Genomic DNA, 20,979 nt, shown 5'->3' with positions numbered 1-20,979 from the left:
CCACAGTAGTATGGAGCTCCAGGGAATGTGCAAGGGGTGATGGTCCCTTATATCTGCTGGCCCATGTTCTTCTAATTGTTAGAGGTCATGCTTATGGAAGGTGCTATTGGAGGAACCTAGTTGGGTTAGTGCATCTTGTAGATGGTACCCACTGTTGCCACTCTATGTTGGCAGTGAAGGGCATTGAGTGCACTGTCCCTGAGAGGATGATGAGTCACAAAGCTGGAAGTACATCAAAGGGTTAACTGATGATAGTGGTGGCACCTTCAATTGACACATTGAACAGGGAATGGGAATTGTCTGAAAAGGAAGAAGCCGCAGTGTTAAAGGGAGAGGAATGGCACTGAGTGAATCACCCACTCAGAGAGTTCCCGCAGAACCAATGGCTGCATGTCATAGAATCGCTACAGAGTGGAAACAGACCATTTGTCCCAACAAGTCCGCACTGGCCCTCTGAAGAGTAACCCACCCTGACCCATTCCTCTGCATTTACCCCTCACTAATGCACCTAACCTACACATCCCTCAATACTATGGAGCAGGTTAGCATGGCCAATCCACCCGAACCTGCACATCCCTGGGCACTATGGAGCAATTTAGCATGGCCAATCCACCCTAACCTGCACATCTCTGGGCACTATGAGGGAAGTTAGCATGGCCAATCTACCCTAACCTGCACATCCCTGGACACTAAGAGGGAGGTTAGCATGGCCAATCCACCCTAACCTGCACATCCCTGGACACTATGGGACAATTTAGCATGGCCAATCCACCCTAACCTGCACATCCCTGGACACTATGGGACAATTTAGCATGGCCAATCCACCCTAACCTGCACATCCCTGGACACTATGAGGGAAGTTAGCATGGCCAATCCACCCTAACCTACACAACTCTGGACACTATAGAACAAGTTAGTATGGCCAATCCATCCTAACGTATGCATGCCTGGACACTATGGGACAATTTAGTATGGCCAATCACCCTAACCTGCATATTCCTGGGTACTATGGGACAATTTAGCATGGCCAATCCACCCTAACCTGCACATCTTTGGACTGTGGGAGGAAACCGGAGCACCCGGAGGAAACCCATGCAGACACGGGGAGAACATGCAAACCTCATCCAGACAGTCACCCCGAAGCTGGGAAACGAACCCGGGCCCCTAGCGCTGTGAGGTAGCAGTGCTAACCCTCTGAGCCACCATGCTGCCCTCAACCTCTCTTTGTAACTGAAGCCCTCCAGACCAGGCAATATCCCGGTAACCCTTCTCTGGAGCAGGGTTGAGTACGGACTGAGCCCGGGGTGGTCAGCCTGTCACCGATGGCGACCAGCGGCTTGTGAACACGGTTGGGATTGGCCTCGCGCTGGGGGGACAGCAAGACCATGTATGGAAATCCCCCTGCATGGAGCAACCACAGTCTATTGAGGGACTGTCTTTTGTAACTGGGCACTTTGTACCTCAGATGGTGCCATGTGTGGCGACACTGTACATGTTTCATTGTCCTCCCGCACCTTTGCACTTGAGTCCACATGAATTCTAATTCTGTTGTCCTAACCTTGCACCCAGTCTGTCAGAACGTGACTCTAGACCATCCACGTTGACTGAACAAGCCACCAAGGGGCAATTATGGATGGACACTTGATGGTAGCCTTGCCAGTCATACCCACGTCCCAAGAAAGAGTAGTGAAAAAACTCATCAGATCAAATCACATTGCCAAAGACTCGAATCCAGCCATGTAAGGAACGTCAGTCGTTCTTATTGTGAACGTTATGTTTGTAGATCTCAGTGACTCAGTGGTTAGCACTGCTGCCTCACAGCTCCAGGGACACAGGGTCGATTCCACTCTCAGGCAGCTGCCTGAGTGGAGTCTGCAGATTCTGCCCCCATGGGTTTCCTCCCTTAGTCCTAAGATGTGCAGGTTCAGAGGATTGGCCATGCTCAATCGCCCGTAGTGTTACGGGGATGTGTCGCTTAAATGGACTTGCCATGGGAAAATGTCTAGGGAGCTGCAGGCTGGGTGGATTAGCCATGGAGAATGCAGGGTCACAGGGCTAGGGTGGGTCTGGATGGAATGCAAGGTTGGTTGCGAACTCAAAGGGCCGAATACACTGTAGGGAGTCTATTAAAAAAAAAACCTGGCCCTTGTATTGCAGGAGCTTTGTGTGTGCTATCCATCCAAAGCCTCTGTTGCAAAACAAATACTTTGGGAGTCTGAAAATGTGAATACTTCTTGGAACAAAGCCAAGGGAAACAGTTAGGAATGTAAACTGTAACCACCAACATCTGATACGGATTCTTATTTGGAAAAGCAGACTGTGGTTCCTTCCATAGATTTTCACAAGCCTTCCCACCAGTGCCCTCGGGATGTTCGTCCCCAGGTCTCAGTGTGGGGGGGAGGGGGGGTTTGCGTGAAGAGGAATGCAGTAATTCAGCATGAACAAAGACAAAGGTCAAATCCTATCATCAAGTGGAGCTCAGAGACAGTATTCCACAGCGTGAACAAACAATGCAAAATTAGTGTTCAAGTGAACAGTGATGGTAAACCAACAGAGGTCATTCCCAGGGATAAACCTGATACAACATTCAATGCTGGTCTCCCTGCTGTAGGAAGGATGTTGGGGAATTTGAAAGGATGTTGTGGGTATGAGCTATTGGGAGAAGCTGAATAGGCCGGGGCTGTTTTCCATGGAGCATCGGGATCTGAGGGGCGACCTGTCAGAGCTTTCTAAGGTCATGAGGATAGGGTCAATGGACAGTCGTTTCCACAGCATAATGCGAGTCCAAAACTAGGTGGCAGAGTTTTGAGGTGAGAGGGGAATGACTTAAAAGGGACCTGAGGGTCATATCGAGGGTGGTGCACGTATGGAAAGAGCTGCCATAGGAGGTGGCGAAGGTTGATACAATTACAAAGGTATCTGGATGGGTACACGAACAGGATGGTTTGGAGGGATGCGGGCCAAGTGCTTATAAATGAAACTAGACAAAGTTAGGGTGGTGCAATGGTTAATACTGCTGTCTTACAGCGCCAGGGTCCCAGGTTCAATTTCAGCCTCAGGCTGTATGGAGTTTGCACATTTTCCCGTGTCTGCGTGGGTTTCCTTCAGATGCACCAGTTTCCTCCCACAGTCCAAATATGTGCAGGTCAAGTGAATTGGCCAGGCTAAATTGCCCATAGTGTTAGGTGCATTAGTCAGAGGGAAATGGGTCTGGGTGGGTTACTCTTCGGAGAGTCCGTAGGGACTGGTTGGGCTAAAGTGCCTGTTTCCACGTTTTGGGAATCTAATCTGATATCAGGTCAGCATGGACAAATAAGGCTAAAGGGTTTGATTCTGCACTATACAATTCTATGAGTATGAGTTTAACTATGGCAGAACATGTACTCAACAAAAGATGCTGTTTAGTTCTGCCTGAACATTGCAGGTCTCGAAGTCTGAAGGATGGGGGTAACTTAGACTTCAATAATGGAGCATCAAGTAGTTTATTAAGATAAAACCTTCCAGTCCCAACTCAACAAACAAAGCATGAGATTAAACTCGCAAGTAAAGTAAAAACAGGCAGTAAGAGCTTCTGTATGCATGTAAAAAGGAAAAGTCTGGCGGAAAACAAATGAAGGCCCTTTACAGGAGATTTGATCAAGGAGAGCAGGGGAATGATGGAGTAATTATTCAACTATGTTAGTTCGAACTTCAGAGAAAAAGACACAAAAACTTCCCAGAAATGTTAGCGATGCAATGGTCTTTTAGGAAGGAGGAACTTTTTTAAAAGTGCTGGGGGAATCAACGGGAGTAAAAGCTGAGGAATCCCTGGGGACCTCCGTATGCATCGTATCATCCTCCGCCATTTCCGCCACCTACAAACCACCAGAGATATATTTCCCTCCCCACCCCTTTCCGCTTTCTGTAAAGACCGTTCCCCCCATGACTACCTGGTCAGGTCCACGCCATCCCCGCCCCCAACAACCCACCCTCCCATCCTGGCACCTTCCCCTGCCACCGCAGGAATTGCAAAACCTGCGCCCACACCGCCTCCCTCACCTCCGTTCAAGGCTCCAAAGGACCCTTCCACATCCATCAAAGTTTAACCTACGCATCCACTAATATCATTTATTGTATCTGTTGCTCCCGATACTGTCTCCTCTACGTTGGGGAGACAGGACGCCTTCTCGCAGAGCGCTTCAGAGAACATCTTCGGGACACCCGCACCAACCAACCTCACTGCCCGATGGCTGAACACTTCAACTCCCCCTCCCATTCTGCTGAGGGCATGCAGGTCCTGGGCCTCCTCCATCGCCGCTCCCTCACCACCGGACGCCTAAAGGAAGAACGCCTCATCTTCTCCTTTGGGACCCTCCAACCCCAGGGCATCAATGTGGGCTTCACCAGTTTCCCCTCCCCCCATCTTACCCCAGTTCCAACCTTCCAGCTCAGCACTATCCTCATGACCTGTCCCACCTGTCCAACTTCCTTCCCACCTATCTGCTACATCCTCCCCTCTGACCTATCACCTTTACCCCCACCTCCATCCACTTTTCGCACTCTCAGCTACCTTTACCCCAGCCCCAGCCCCCTCCCATTTATCTCTCCATCCCTGAGGCTCCCAGCCTCATTCCTGATGAAGGGCGTTTTCCCGTAATGTTGATTCTCCTGCTCCTCGGATCCTGCCTAACCTGCTGTGCTCTTTCAGCACCGCACACTTATCTCTGATAATCTACATCCCAGGGTATTCAAGGAGGTGACCATGGAGATAGTGGATACATTGACTGATAACTTGCAAAATTCCGTAAATTCAGGAACAGTTCCAGCTGGCAAATGTAACCCCACTACTTCAAAGATAAAGGGGGTGAGAGAAACCTGAGAATTCCAGACTCATCAACCTAACATCGATGGTAGGGAAAATGCTAGAGTCTGTTATAAAAGAAAGTTATAAAAGGGCACTCTGAAAATACCACAAAGTTATTACGGAGTTCTGAAAGGGAAATCATGTTTGACAAATCCCCTGGAGCTTGGTTGAAGACATAACATGGAGAATAGATGAGGGAGGCGCAGTGGATGTGGTTTATTTGGATATTCAGAAAGCTTTTGATAAATAAGCCGTGATTGTGCTGAATCAGTGTGGGTTTGGCGGTAATATAATTGGTGGCATGGATTAGGAATTCCTGGCCACTTCATCTTCTCGTGTTACACAGCGTTGGAAGGCGATCAATGAGTGGATAGTCAGAGGTAGTTTCATTACTCAGAGAGTAGTAGGGGGATGGAACGCCCTGCCTACAACGGGAATAGACTCGCCAGCTTTAAGGGCATTGAAATGATCATTGGATAAACATATGGCTGAGAATGGAAAAGTGTAGGATAGATAGGCTTCAGATTGGTTCCACAGATCGGCGCAACATCGAGGGCCGAATGTGCTGCAATGTTCTATGTTCTGATACACAGCACGCCTTCTATTGCAACCATAGAATATGCACACAAGCAATTATTAACACCAAATCCCAGTGTACACCCTAGCAGCATATTTTTCATTTCTACATGGGGAACACAGAATTAAATCCTCACCGATTGCTGTTATTTTCTTTGTTGTTTCTGCATATAACATGGTGCGGTTGTTATAAGCCTTACAGGTGTAATTCCCAAAGTCGCTTATGTTAACTTTGGAAAGGGTTAGCGTTTCACTCGTCTGCTGGAGAGAGATGCCGTTCAATAGCCATTCGAACGTTGCAGGAGGAAAAGAGTCAGCAGTACACCGGAGAACGATATCGGATTCCCGTGCATACATTTCCTTCTCGTCTTCAATAGTCAGCTGAGGTGTATCTGGTCCATCTGGAATGAGAGAGAGAGTATTGCTATGAGTAACAGGAACACGCAGGAGTGCTCTCTGTCTCTGAGCTCTGGGTCACACTGTTAGGACTTGATGGCTAAGGGAAAGACATTCATAAAAATGGCCATATGTGTATCAACATGAAAATCTTCACATCGCATGTGGAAGGAGAATGGGAGAGATTTCTGGTCAGCTGTGTGTGGGGAGAGATTGGAGTCTCTGATATCCACAGCAGATGGAATGTGTGTGTCACCATGGCAACTCAAGTATCTATGGTGTCTTATTTGGTGGCGCGCTAGTGTGGACCAGATTGGCGCAGGATTTGATGCCCCTTTCAGCTGGGGGGGGGGCAGCTCAGAACCTGTGCCCTTGCCCTACCTCAGGTGCTGCATGTTGGACTTGACTTTGGGCACAGATCTCATCATGTCCTAACTTCACACAGCACGGAAAAAGAGCTTTTGGTCCAACCAGTCCATACCGAACACAATCCCAAACTAAACTAGTCCTACCTGCCTGCTCCTGGCCCATATCCCTCCAAACCTTTCCTATTCATGTACTTACTCAAATTTCTTTTAAACATTGTAAGTGTACCCACATCCACCACTTCTTTCACTCCACGTGCGGACCACCCTCTGTGCAAAATGTTTGCCCCTCGCATCTTTCTGAAATCTTTTTATTCTCACTTGAAGAATGAACCCCCTGCTCCTGAAACCAGCCCCCCTCCCCCATCCTAGGGAAAAGACAACACCCATCAACTCTGGGGTGGCACAGTGGCTCAGTGGCTAGCACTACTGCCTCACAGCTCCAGGGTTCGATTCTGGCCTCGGGCCACAATGTGTGTGGAGTTTGTACATTCGCCCCATGGGTTTCCTCCCACAGCCCAAAGATGTGCAGGTTAAGTGAATTGACCATGCTAAATCACCATGGATACTTGAGTTGCCATGGTAACACACACATGTTCCATATGCTGTGGATATCAGAGGCTCCAATCTCTCCCCACACACGGCTGACCAGAAATCTCTCCCACTCTCCTACCACACGCGATGTGAAGATTATGGCCATACTAATTATTTGAAGAGGTGACAAGTAGGTTAGACCAGGGAAACCCAGTGGATGTGGTCTATCTAGACTTCCAAAAGTCATTAGTGTTAGGTACATTAATCTGGGGTAAATGGAGGGGAATGGATCTTCAGAGGGTCGGTGTGGACTTGTTGGGCCTGTTCCACACTGTAGGAAATCTATCTATGCCCTTCATAAACCTCCATAAGGTCGCTTCTCAATCTCCTATGCTCCAGTGATTAAAGTCCCACCTTTCTTTATAACTCAGAACTTCCATACCCGGCAACATCCTGGTAAATCTCTTCTGAATTCAAGGAAAAGAAGGAACACACAAAATGAACGAAGAACTCCATTTTATAAATGAACATGCAGATTCGATGGGCCCAACGGCCTCTTTCCACACTGCCGGAAATATTTGGAAGAATATTTGGCCCAGGCTCATCCTTTGCACCTGGAAACAGGGTAGATTTTCAGCAATGGAATGGGCAGCAGACTTCTAGCTACTTGACAGAGGAGCAGTGCTCTGAAAGCTAGTGCTTCCAAATAAAGTTATTGGACTATAACCTGGTGTTGTGTGATTTTTAACTTTTTCCACATCTCATAGTGGTTTCCTCACCCATTTTCAAGGGCTGCATCTACTGCTACCTCACAGCACCAGGGACCCAAGTTCAATTCTCGACTTGGTCGACTGTCTGTGTGGAGTTTGCACATTCTCCCTGTGTCTGCACGGATTTCCTCTGGGTGCTCCAGTTTCTTCCCACAGTCCAAAGATGTACAGGTTAGGGTGGATTGGCCGTGCTAAATTGTCCCATAGTGCCCAGGGATGTGCAGGTTAGGGTGGATTGGCCATGCTAAATTGTCCCATAGTGCCCAGGGATGTGCAGGTTAGGGTGGATTGGCCATGCTAAATTGTCCCATAGTGCCCAGGGATGTGCAGGTTAGGGTGGATTGGCCATGCTAAATTGTCCCATAGTGCCCAGGGATGTGTAGGTTAGGGTGGATTGGCCATGCTAAATTGTCCCATAGTGCCCAGGGATGTGCCGGTTAGGGTGGATTGGCCATGCTAAATTGTCCCATAGTGCCCAGGGATGTGTAGGTTAGGGTGGATTGGCCATGCGAAATTGTCCCATAGTGCACAGGGATGAGCAGGTTAGGGTGGATTGGCCGTGCTAAGTTGTCCATAGTGTTAGGTGCATAGGTCAAGGGTAAATGTAGGGTAGGGAATGGGTCTTGGTGGGTTATTCTTCAGAGGGTTGGTGTGGACAGGTTAGGGCAAATGGCTTGTTTCCACACTGTAGGTAATCTAAAATAATTACTGAGAGACTGGAGTCAGAAGTAGGCCAGATTGAGTGAAGCAGATCAACTTTTATGAATTAAGATACAAGTCTACCATTACTGAGATAAGCTTTTAATTCAAGTTTGATCGTGAACATGTTGGAGTTTGAAGCTATGGTGCAAGATCTTTACAAGCCAAAGTGACCAAGGTAACAGCCGAGGTAAAGTCACCAAACCGCAGGGGGGTGAGGAGGAATGACTGCTGGTGAGGACACGGGGCGAGGATGAGAACGAGATCCTATATCCTGCACTCATAGATTGTGAGAGTTAAAGTAAGGATCACATTGCATTGCAAATCAGCTGCCCAGCCAACTGAGCTAACTAATCCCCAGCAAATGCATGCTGTAAAACAGCATCTACATAGGAACAGAAGGAGGCCATTCAGCCCCTTTAGCCTGTTCCACCATTCAATGAGATTGTGGCCTAACTCCACATACCTTCCTTCGCTCCATATCCCTTAATATCTTCGCTGGACCAAACTCAAAATTAAAATTAACAACTGATCCAGCATCCACTGCTGTTTGTGGAACAGCATTCCAAATGCACCCCCACCCTCTGCGTGCTTCCTAATGTCTCTCCTGAACTCAACTGGCCAGAATTATTCGACTATGCCCCCCAGTTCTGGAATCTCTCACCAGTGGAAATAGTTCGTCTGTAAGTTTATCTGTCTTTTCTTGTTATTGCATTGAAGACTTCAATAAGATCACCCCTTAACCTGCCATATTCTCAAGAAACCAGGTCCAATTTGTATAATCTCTCCTCAGTCCGGGTAACATTCTTGTAAACCTGCACTGTACTCCCTCTGAGATCAATATATCCTTCCTCAGGTGTGGTGTCCATTTCTGCTGACAGCACTCCAAGGGAGGTCCAACCAGGAATTTGTAGGTAAATTAGGATTTTGTACACCGCAGCACAACTTCTGAACCCTTAGACTCCAGCATCTAGATAGAAAGTAATTGGCATATCCAATAATGTGACAAATGACACTTCCTGAATTTGGATCAAATATTTCAATAAATTACCATGGTGTACAAACAGCAAAATTTAAAATTCTATCATACCGTCACTGATTTGTACTCACAGTAAACGTTCAGTTCAAATGGATTGCTGGTTTCGTTATTTCTGTAGCCCCATGCCTGGCACGTGTAATTGCCTGAATCAGATCTGTTCACCGATAATATTGACAGTGTAACATTGCCCTCTGATAACTTCACCCTCTCGTTGTTCTGAATAAACTGGTTCGCCTTCATCCAGTTCAGATATCGCAGATCACCAGTCACGTGACAAGTCAAGGACACCGTGTCGTTGTGTTCAACAGGGTCTGAAACATCTGCAGTAATGTTTGGCTTCGAGACCGGCTCTGGAATAGAGAGAAAAGATTGTTTTTCTATCGTTGCATAGCTTTCCATTTTATTGAAATCAGTGCATTGGCGCTGGTAGCATTTGCATGAAAATGGAAGGTGAAGTTGCTATTGTCCTACTCCCTCATTAGAAAGAGATAACGCAGGCGAGGGATGGGGTTGAAAAGGAGAGGCCTTGGTGTGTGAAGTGAACTCATGCCAATGACATCACTCTGCATTGCAAACTGACTAACCAACTCTCTCCTTGCTTGTAAACACTATGTGTCAAAAAAGATTATTTTAATGCAATTTGGTTGAGGTTAGATTATCCACAGTATGGAAACAGGCCCTTCGACCCAACAAGTCCACACCGACTCTCCGAAGAGTAACTCACCCACTCCCATTTCCCTACCCTATATTTACCCCTGACTTGGAAATTTAGCTTGGCCAATTCAACTGGCCTGTAGCTGGGCGGCACAGTGGCTAGCACTGCTACCTCACAGCGCTAGAGACCCGGGTTCAATTCCCACCTCAAGCAACTGGCTGTGCGGAGTTTGCACATTCTCCCCGTGTCTGTGTGGGTTTGCTCTGGTTTCCTCCCACAGTCCAAAAATGTGTAGGTTAGATGAATTGGCCAGGCTAAATTGCCCGTAGTGTTAGTTGAAGGGGTAAATGTAGGGGTCTGGGTGGGTTGCTCTTTGGAGGGTCAGTGCGGACTTGTTTCCACACTGTAAGTAATCTTTTTGGATTGTGGGAGGAAACCAGAGTAAATCCATGTAGACACGGGGAGAATGTGCAAATTCCACACAGGCATTTGCTCTGAGGTGGGAATCGAACCCAGCTCGCTGGTGCTGTGAGGCAGCAGTCACTAACCACTGTGCCATCATGCTTTCTTTAACGTCAAACTTTCAGAACATTATATTGACCTGATGTCCCCTGCTGACACCTGAATTAAGTTATTGTAGGAGGTTTACGGAACCAGTCAATAAGAAGAGATCATAGCGAGTTTTGAGAAGATTTGGAGCTCAGGTTGAGGTTCTGGATGGAGGTTAGCTCGCTGAGCTGGAAGGTTAGTTTTCAGACGTTTCATCACCACACTATGTAACATCATAAGTGAGCCTCCAGATGGCGCCAGAGGCTCACTATTGGTGTAACCTAGTCTGGTGGCAAAACTTCTGAAAATGAACCTTCCAGCTCAGCGAGTAAATTTAAATCCAGAAACAAGAGGTCATGTTGATTTCAGATAATGTTAATTTCGGCATTGAGAGTTAAAACCAATCTGCCGCTCCAATCCTTGGATTTCAACAAATTCCAACTGTTGAAATCCAAGGATTTTCTGTCCCTGCCTGATATACAATTCCGCTGAAGTCAAAGGAGAAGTATTTCAGGTGGGCTGGCAAAATGCTACTACTTAGAACAGACTGCATAACAGACTGAGGCTATACAGCCCATCAACCCCATCCCTGCATCTGCCATGGCTTAACCCACCAAGCCTGTGCATCGCTGGACGCCACACGGCAATGTAGCATGGGATTGAAGGCCACCTTGTGTAAGTTGCACTGTCTGTTCTTATACTCAAGAGGGGTGGGTGCCAATTGAAATCTGAGATATAGAGTATTCCTCTCTCAGAGGGTTTTGAGATTTTGGAACATCCCCCGGCTACAGAGAGCTGTGGGGGCAACATCCTTGCATGTATTTAGGCTCAAGAGAGATAGATTCTTGATCAGTGGTGAAAAATCAATGAAGTAAAGAATCCCTACAATACAAATCAAGGCCAATTAGCCCATCAAGTCTGCACAGACCCTCTGAAGAGGATCCTTCACCCCTTAACCCTGCATTAACTGGGACAGGATGGTAAACATACTCAGAATGAGGCGAAAGTGAGGACTGCAGATGCTGGAGATCAGAGTCAGGATTAAAGTGGTGCTGGAAAAGCACAGCAAGTCAGGCAGCATCTGAGGAGCAGGAAAATCGACAAAAGCCCTTCACCCTTTTTAATCTCCTGCCCAAGTCAAATATTGCATTTCCAGTTTGATTTTGTCGAATTTTCATTACTTTTCAAAGGTTTAATGCATGATGAACCTTCTTTGCGTCTGCAATTGATGGAATTTGAGAAACAACGAGTCTTTATTCTCGGTCAAGGTATTCCAGAGAGAAATCAATTCAAATTCCACTTAGCACAATGAATAAAATTGGCCTTCCGTTTCCGACATAAAATTTCTGTCCGTTCTGCAGCTCAAGGCAAGTGTGATTGGAACTCAGTAGACATTGCTGTGAATGTCCTGTAAAAAAACAGCTACCCACTTTCTTTGCAATGGCTTCCAATTACACGGCTACAGGACCAGGTCAGAGGCTGGGAATCCCGCAGTGAGTACCGAACTCCCCAAGACTCCCCGAAACCTGCTCATTATCAGCAATGAGAAATATGATTGATTAGTGCGGCTCCAATACTCAATTACACTTGGCACCAAACCCAGAGGCGGTGGCCCACTCAGGAGTTGTCCTAGGAGCCCTTGACGTTGACTCGAGACCCCATGGAATCACGTGGCATCAAGTCAAACGTTGGCAAGGAACCCGCCAGCTACTCTCTGCCACCCCTTGGCTAGTGACACAGTACTCCTCCATGTGAAGCATAGAGGGTGGCAAGGGCACAGAATGCATTGTGGGTGGGGCAGCTCAATTGCCAAGTGCGATTCAGTGGTGTCACCCCTGAGCGAGCCCGAAAAGGCATCACTATCTGCAGTAGGGGAGGGCGCGCGAGGGAACAGATGAGCGAAAAGCTTCCTTGACCTCAGCCGCATCAATGGCGGCATATATTCACACAGGCATAAATGCGCGGGGGGCGACACAGCATGGCACAATGCCCACTCGGAGAGCTGCTGTGGGCAAGACAGGCCTTCTCCAGAGATGTAATTATCCTGTCACATCCAGGATGCAGCCATGCACTTTGATAGCCATTTGGGGAGTGAGATGTCGCTGTAATGTGGATCCCCAGGGTCCAAATCCTACCTTGTTCAATTTCCTCGTGCTGACCTTGTCATCACTGGTTACCTTGGTCATCAGGATTGTGAAACTGGCTTCACATCCCTGACTTGCGGTAGTTACGATGGTAAGATTTGAACCCACAGCCCCCGACATTGCTCAAGGACTTGCTAGTCCAGTGTCAGCACTGCTGCACCACCATCTCCTGCACCTTTGGATAGAGTTCAATTCTTTCCTGTTGCACAAGAGGGCGCTATTTTACTTCTTACCTACAACATGGACCTCTGTGGTTACATTGGCGTATTTTCCGGTCATATTGTTGTAGACCTGGCACATGTAAATGCCGTTGTGACTTGGGCCGTAGCGAGCAATGGTCATCATCTGTCCTGTTTGGTTCAGAGGATGTCCTTGGAAAAACCACTCGAATTCGGGAGTTGGAACTGACTGAGCAGAACAGTTGAACGTGACATTTGACCCCACAGTGATATCTTCCTTGTCAGGATCAATGGAAATTCGAAGGTCTTCAGGACCAACTGCAACGGGTAAAGGATGTAGGTATTAGCGTGGGTTACTCGCAAGCGAAAGAAATATACAGAGTCTTGTAATTAGATTACCAACAGTGTGGAAACAGGCCGTTTAGCCCAATGAGTTCACACCGGCCCTCTGAAGAATAACCCAACCAGACCCATTCCCCACCCTGACTAATGCACCTAACAAAATGGGTAAGGCAGCATGGCCTATTCACCCAAACCTGCATAGGTTTGGATTGTGGGAGGAAACCGGAGCACCCGGAGGGAACCCACGCAGACACAAGGCAGGAAGAGCGGGATTAATGGAGCCACGTGCACGGTCAGTTGAGAATCTGGTGCGCTTGCGTCCAGGTTTGTATTTGCAATGTTAGACCTGGCAGGTTCCCTGGATCCCGAATGGATTTCACTTTTGTCGCTGTCGACGCATAACAGACTAGGAATTTCAAATGGCAGGGATTTCCTGGAGGGACAACGCCTTGCATTCTTTGTCTGCGCACAACAGCAGCTGCAACACTGAGATAAGGCCCAGTCCCCTTCTCCTGAACTGTGAACTTTGTCAGTTCAAGGCCGGGAAACAGTCACCACGGCAAAAGTGCATCTCTTTTCCAGTTACCTTGACGAGTATACAATGGTGAGCCATGCTTGGGAAGAGGCTGTGAGGGGCAAATATTTTGAAATCATCATTCCCTAAGACAGACAATGTTGCAGTTTCTCCAGCAGCCATTTGAAAACATGACATCAATATATTTCATCGAATCCCTACAGTGCGGAAACAGGCCAATTGGCCCAACAAGTCCACACCGACCCTCCAAAGAGTATCCCACCCAGACCCATTCCCCTACCCTATCATCCTACATTTACCCCTGACTAATGCACCTAACGTACATATCTGTGAACATTACAGGCATTTTAGCATGGCCAATCCACCCTCACCTGCACATCCCTGGCCACTATGGGACAAATTAGCATGGCCATTCCACCCTAACCTACACATCCCTGGGCACTATGGGACAATTTAGCATGGACAATCCACCCTAACCTGCACATCCCTGGGCACTATGGGACAATTTAGCATGGCCAATCCACCTTAACCTGCACATCCCTGGCCACTATGGGACAATTTAGCATGGACAATTCACCCTAACCTGCATATCTCTGGGCACTATGGGACAATTTAGCATGGACAATCCACCCTAACCTACACATCCCTGGGCACTATGGGACAATTTAGCATGGACAATTCACCCTAACCTGCATATCCCTGGGCACTATGGGACAATTTAGCATGGACAATCCACCCTAACCTACACATCCCTGGACACTATGGGACAATTTAGCATGGCCAATCCACCTTAACCTGCACATCCCTGGCCACTATGGGACAATTTAGCATGGACAATCCACCCTAACCGCACATTTCTGGGCACTGGGGGACAATTTAGCACAGCCAATCCACCCTAACTTACACATCCCTGGGCACTATGGGACAATTTAGCATGGACAATTCACCCTAACCTGCATATCTCTGGGCACCATGGGACAATTTAGCATGGCCAATCTACCTTAACCTGCACATCCCTGGCCACTATGGGACAATTTAGCATGGACAATCCACCCTAACTGCACATCCCTGGGCACTATGGGACAATTTAGTATGGCCAATCCGCCTAGCATACACATCCCTGGACACTATGGGACAATTTAGCATGGCCAATCCACCCTAACCTCCAAATCCCTGGACACTACGGGACAGTTTATTATGACCAAGTCACCCCAACCTGCACAACTTTGGACTGTGGGAGGAATTCAGAGCACCCAGAGGAAACCCACACAGACACGGGGAGAATGTGCAAACCCTCCACAGACATTCGCCCAATGCTGGAATCGAACCCGGGTCCCTGGCGCTGTCAAACGCCATCCTATTCCTGTAACTCTACATGTCCCATAGCTAATTCACCCAGCCTGCACATCCCTCGATGCTACGGGGCAATTTAGCATGACCAATCCGCCTAACCTGCGCATCTTTGGATTGTAGTAGGAAACCCACGCAGACACGGGGACAATGTGCAAACTCCACACAGACAGTCGGCCAAGGTGGGCATCGAACCCAGGTCCTGGGCGCTGCAAGGCAGCAATGCCATTCAATAGTGTATTAAATTGGAAAGTGTTGTTTATCGCATAAAAGTGGAGAAGTGTTGCTACAACTGTACAAGGCAACAGTGAGACAACATCTGGAGTATTGTACACAGTTTTGGTCCCCTCCACATGAGGGATATCATTCAGAGGCTGACAGTTCAGAGGATTGATTCTAGAGATAAAGGATTTGTCTTAGGAAGACTGAGTAGGATAGACCTACACTCTCAGAATGAAGGGAGGCTGAATTGAGGTATATGATGTTGCCAGGATTAGAAGGCTTGAGCTACAGGGAGAGGCTGAGTAGGCTGAGGCTGTTTTCCCTGGACTGTCAGAGACTGAGGTTTATAGAGGCCTTGTAGAGGTTTATAAAATCATGAGAGACATGGACAGGTAAATAGACAAAGTATTTTCCCTGGGATGGAGGAGTCCAGAACTGGAGGGCGTTGGTTTAGGGTGAGAGGTGAAAAATTTAAACGGGACCTAGTAGAGGGTGGTGTGGTACAGTAGATTGGATTACATACAGTGTGGAAACAGGCCCTTTGACCCAACAAGTCCACCTAGACCCATTCCCCTACATGTAAATGGGAGGGGTAGGTGGGGCTGGGGGGGGGGGAAGGACACTGGGAATGCGATAGGGAAGATGAAGGTGGGGGAGAAGGAGGTAGGTCGGAGGGGAGGTGAAGCAGACAGGTGGGAAGGGAGATGGACAGGTAGGATGGGCCAAGGTGGGACTGGGATAAGGTGGAGGGGAGGGGTAATGGGTAAACTGGTGAAATCCACATTGTTCCAATGTGGCTGGAGATGAGGTGTTCCTCATGTGGAGTGATCTAGACTGAGAGGCCATTGTTCTGAAATGTTGGGTAGCAGATTGATAACAGAAAAGAAATGGAGGAAGAATTGCTATTTTCTCCAGAGGGGGTGAATCTGTGGAATTCACCCCTTCAGAGTGCAGTGGATGCTGGGACAATGAGTAAATGTAAGGAGGAGATAGACAGATTTCGAATTAATAATGGGTAAAATGGGCAGTGGGCACAGGAATGGAATGGAGGCTGGGATGAGATCAGCCACAATCAGATGTAAAGGCTGCATCCGAGAAGCAGGAGAATCGATGTTTCGGGCATAAGCCCTTCATCAGGAATGAGGCTTGTGGGCCAAGGGGGCTGAGAGATAAATGGGAAGGGGTGGGTGGGGCTGGGGGAAGGGAGCTGAGAGTGCAATAGGCAGATGACGGTCCCCCACCTTATCCCAGTCCGAAGCCTCCAACTCAGACCGCCCTCTTAATCTTTCCCGTTCCACCCTCCCCTCCGACCTATCACCTTCTCCCCCATCTTCATCGACCTATTGCATTCCCAGTGTCCTTCCCCTCGGCCCCACCCCTCCTCCCATTTATCTCTCAGCCCCCTTGGCCCACAAGCCTCATTCCTGATGAAGGGCTTATGCCCGAAATGTCGAATCTCCTGCTCCCCGGACACTGCCTGACCCGCTGTGCTTTTACAGCGCCAAACTCTTTGCCTCTGATCTCCAGCATCTACAGTCCTCACTATCACCACATTATAGTCCACACAACACCAGGTTTATTTAAAATCACAAGCTTCTGGAGCACTTAATAAAACAGAGGGGCAGACAGAGAGGGAAAGAGATAGATGGATAGATAAACAGAATGGCAGGCAGAGACATAGATATCCATACTTACAATAGACGATAAGAGACAGGACATCACTAATGTTGCGACTGACAGTGTTGTAACCTTCACACTGATAATCTCCTGTATCAGACCGATTCACTGCTGTTAGTATTAATGTGTGATTGTCTGATGACATATTCATCCTGTCGTTATACTGCAGGTATTGACCGTCCTTGATCCACTGAATGGACGGGGAATGACCAGTCAGGTTGCAGTGCAAGGTGACTGTGCCATTATCCTCCACCACCTCTGAACTGCTCACGCTGATTTCAGGCTTGGAAACAGGTTCTGTAAAAATAGAATCCATATGTCATTAAGACCATCAGCTTAAATCTGATCAGTTAGACCCAACATGCAGCATAAGGCTATAAGATATAGGAATGGGAGGAGGCTATTTGGCCCCTCCACCTGGTGCACCATTCAAAACAATCATGACTGATCTGACTCTCCTAGTATCCACTTTGGTACCCTTTCATAGGATCATAGGATATCTACAGTGTGGAAACAGGCCCTTCAGCCCAACAAGTCCACACTGACCCTCCGAAGAGTAACCCATCCAGACCCTTTACTCTACTACTCTACATTTACCAGCAACACATTTTCAACTGTGATCTCCAGCATCTGCAGACCTCACTTTTTACTCGAAGATTTTAACCTACTGCGAATCCTCTTGCAAGGATGCCTTCCTTGAAGAAGCTCTCTTCCTCCCTCTACAAGGATTTCAGTGAGTCTCTCTCTCACTGCACCCCCCAGGTCATCTCCTCTGCACAGACCTCTCCGCCCCCACCCCACTCCGGCCTATCACCCTCACCTTGACCTCCTTCCACCTATCACATCCCCATCGCCCCTCCCCCAAGTCCCTCCTCCCTACCTTTTATCTTAGCCTGCCTGGCACACTCTCCTCATTCCTGATGAAGGGCTCTGGCCCGAAACGTCGAATTTCCTGTTCCTTGGATGCTGCCTAACCCGCTTTAACCAGCAACACATTTTCAACTACTCTACATTTACCCCTGACTAATGCACCTAACCTACAGGTAATTTAGCATGGCCAATTCAACCTAACCTGCACATCCCTGAACGCTATGGGCAATTTAGCATGGCCAATCCACCCTAACCTACACACCCCTGGACACGATGGGCAATTTAGTATGGTAAGTCCACCCTAACCTACACATCCCTGAACGCTATGACACAATTATTAAGACCAGTCCACCCCAACCTGCACAACTTTGGATTGGGGTAGGAAACTGGAGCAACTGGAGGAAATCCACGCAGACACAGGAAGAATGTGCAATCTACACACAGACAATTGCCCTGAGGTGGAAATCGAACCCAGGTCCCTGGTGTTGTGAGACAGCCCTGCTAACCACTGAGCCACTGTGCTGCCCCACCAGCGCGTGGTCTCACCAGCACCTTTTGCAACTCACACCATCCATACTGTGTGGAAGCAAGCCATTTGGCCCATCCAGTCCACACCAACCTTCTGAAGAACATCCCACCCAGACCAGCCCCTACCCCATCCCTGTATTCCTGCATTTCCTGTGGCTAACCAACCCCCCCCAGCTTACACATTCCTGGACACAGTAGCTTGGCCAATCCATCCAGAATGCACATCTTTGGACTGTGGGAGACAACCAGAGGAAACCCACACAGCCATGGGGAGAACGTGCAAACTTCACACAGTCACCTGAGGCTGGAATCGAACCCATGTCACTGTGAGGCAGCAGTACTTACCTCTGAGCTGCCATTTCAATAAGGCTTTCTATATACCACCCCCTTGAAACAAGGATCAACAATCCATTAGCAAATTACGCACATCAAATCTTGAATCACCCTGTGTAATGCAAGGTCTTTTTTATAATCCTTTGCATTAGGCCTAAAAGAAGCGATTTATTTTGCCAACATCTGCAGCTCTAACAATGCATCGTAAAGGCTTACCAAACAACCACTGCTGTTTAATAATTGCACCTACAAAACAAATCTGAACACAGGAAACAAGAGAGCCGCATTCAGAAATATAATTAGCCTGTGTGGGAAAATGAGGCATTGTTGTTCCATGTTTGTTACTACAAGTGATATATTATGCAAACACATGCTTCTTTACCGATGTAATGAAGGGAAATAACAAATTGTCTCAGTGTTTGGCTTTTGTCTGCAGACAATTGATTGTTCTGCCCTGTGTTGCCTGAAATCGCTGGGGAATGAGTAATCAGTGAGTTTCTACATCCAGTTGACTGACAAATGAAACTGAAGTGGTGAAGTACATACCATTGACAATGTGTGGAGTTCTCTGAGGCTTACCAATCACCACCAAATTAAAGCAATACTGTGTCTGCATTGAATCACTGTGAAAACTCAGCTTTCAACACCAGCTTGGCGCAAGCATTGTTTCAGAATGTCTTCCCAAAATCTCCACTGACACTACATTGCTGACTGTCCCAGGAAGTGTGAGATGGAAGGGTGAAGTCATTCAGGTGTTTCTGCTGTGGTGGCATCAACATGAAATGTCCAACTCTGCCTCATCCTGTGTGCCAACTGCACGTGGATCCTTGATAGACAAATGTTATGTGTCATTATGGTTTGAACTGTCCTGATGGTGCCACGTTCTGAAGATGGGTCCCAGGATTAACCAGGACATTACCAGGGTTGGAGTGTTTGAGCTGTGGGGAGAGGCTGAATAGGCTAGGGCTGTTTTCCCTGGAGCATCAGAGGTACTTGGAAAGGGTGAATAGTTAAGGTCTAAGCCATGATTAAATCGTGGAGTGGACTCGATGGGCTGAATGGCCTTACTTCCACTTCTATGTCTTATGGTCTTACGGCCTTTTCCTAAGACGAGGTGAGTCCAAAACTGGAGGGCATAGATTTTTCACGCAGAGGGTGGTGCGTGTATGGAATGAGCTGCCAGATGAAGTGGTGTAGGCTGGTACAATTACAAAACTGAAGGGCCATCTGGGTGGGTGTGTGACTAGGAAGGGTTTAGAGGCAGATTGACCAAATGCTGGCAAATGGGACTTGATTAATATAGCATGTCTGGTCGGTATGGACAAGTTGGGCCAAAGGGTCTGGTTGTGTGCTGTATTTCTCTATAACTCAATGACAGTGAACCCAAAACATTAATTTTCTCTACAAATCAAAGTTTGTGAGAAGATTTGTAGCTCGGGTGCTCGTTGTTGTGGTTCTGTTCGCCGAGCTGGGAGTTTTTGTTGCAAACGTTTCGTCCCCTTTCTAGGTGACATCCTCAGTGCTTGGGAGCCTCCTGTGAAGCGCTTCTGTCATGTTTCCTTCGGCATTTATTGTGGCTTGTCTCTGCCGCTTCCGGTTGTCAGTTGCTGTCCGCTGCAGTGGCCGGTATATTGGGTCCAGGTCGATGTGTTTGTTGATTGAATCTGTGGATGAGTGCCATGCCTCTAGGAATTCCCTGGCATTTCTCTGTTTGGCTTGTCCTATAATAGTAGTGTTGTCCCAATCGAATTCATGTTGTTTGTCATCTGAGTGTGTGGCTACTAAGGATAGCTGGTCGTGTCGTTTCGTGGCTAGTTGGTGTTCATGGATGCGGGTTGTTAGCTGTCTTCCTGTTTGTCCTATGTAGTGCTTTGTGCAGTCCTTGCATGGGATTTTGTACAACACATTGGTTTTTCTCTACAAATTTTTAAAATTTATGCACAGGATGAGTATAAGATCATGAGAACTAGGAGCAGGAGTAGGCCGTCTGGCCTTTTGAACCTGCTGCCCCCAGCAATAAGGCGATGGCTGATCTTTTTGTGGGCTCAGCTCCCTTTTCCTGCCCTCTCACTGATAAGAACATAAGAACATCACTATGTCACTGGCTAGACCAGCATTTGTTACCCATCCCTATTTGCCCAGAGGGCAGTTAAGAGTCAGCCACATTGCTGTGGGTCTGGAGTCGCACGTAGGCCCAGACCAGGTAAGGACCGCAATTTCCTTCCCTAAAGGCCATTAGCGATGGGTTTTTCCTGACGGTGGTCACCATTGGGACTCTAATTGCAGATTTTCATCAAATTCAAATTCCACCACCTGCTGTGCACAGGATTTGGACCCAAGTCCCCCCAGAACATGGCCTGAGGCTCTAGATGA

General features: G+C 47.8%; 1 protein-coding gene across 2 annotated transcripts in view; it reads right to left on the bottom strand.

The window, feature by feature from the left end:
• Positions 1-20,979, bottom strand: part of LOC132833953 (carcinoembryonic antigen-related cell adhesion molecule 5-like) — a 62,404-nt gene that overhangs the window by 7,403 nt on the left and 34,022 nt on the right. For both annotated transcript variants that reach the window (XM_060852647.1, XM_060852646.1), the window contains exons 3-6: positions 16,894-17,172; positions 12,804-13,067; positions 9,294-9,572; positions 5,557-5,820 (exon numbers count right to left, since the gene is read on the bottom strand). In XM_060852647.1, the coding sequence (XP_060708630.1) occupies positions 5,557-5,820; positions 9,294-9,572; positions 12,804-13,067; positions 16,894-17,172 (1,086 nt within the window). The remainder of the gene's footprint in view (positions 1-5,556; positions 5,821-9,293; positions 9,573-12,803; positions 13,068-16,893; positions 17,173-20,979) is intronic.

Source organism: Hemiscyllium ocellatum, chromosome 38 (assembly GCF_020745735.1).
Source record: "Hemiscyllium ocellatum isolate sHemOce1 chromosome 38, sHemOce1.pat.X.cur, whole genome shotgun sequence".
Classification (NCBI taxonomy): domain Eukaryota; kingdom Metazoa; phylum Chordata; class Chondrichthyes; order Orectolobiformes; family Hemiscylliidae; genus Hemiscyllium; species Hemiscyllium ocellatum.
Note: the sequence above shows the minus strand (reverse complement) of the source record. Positions and strands in the feature narration are given on the sequence as shown.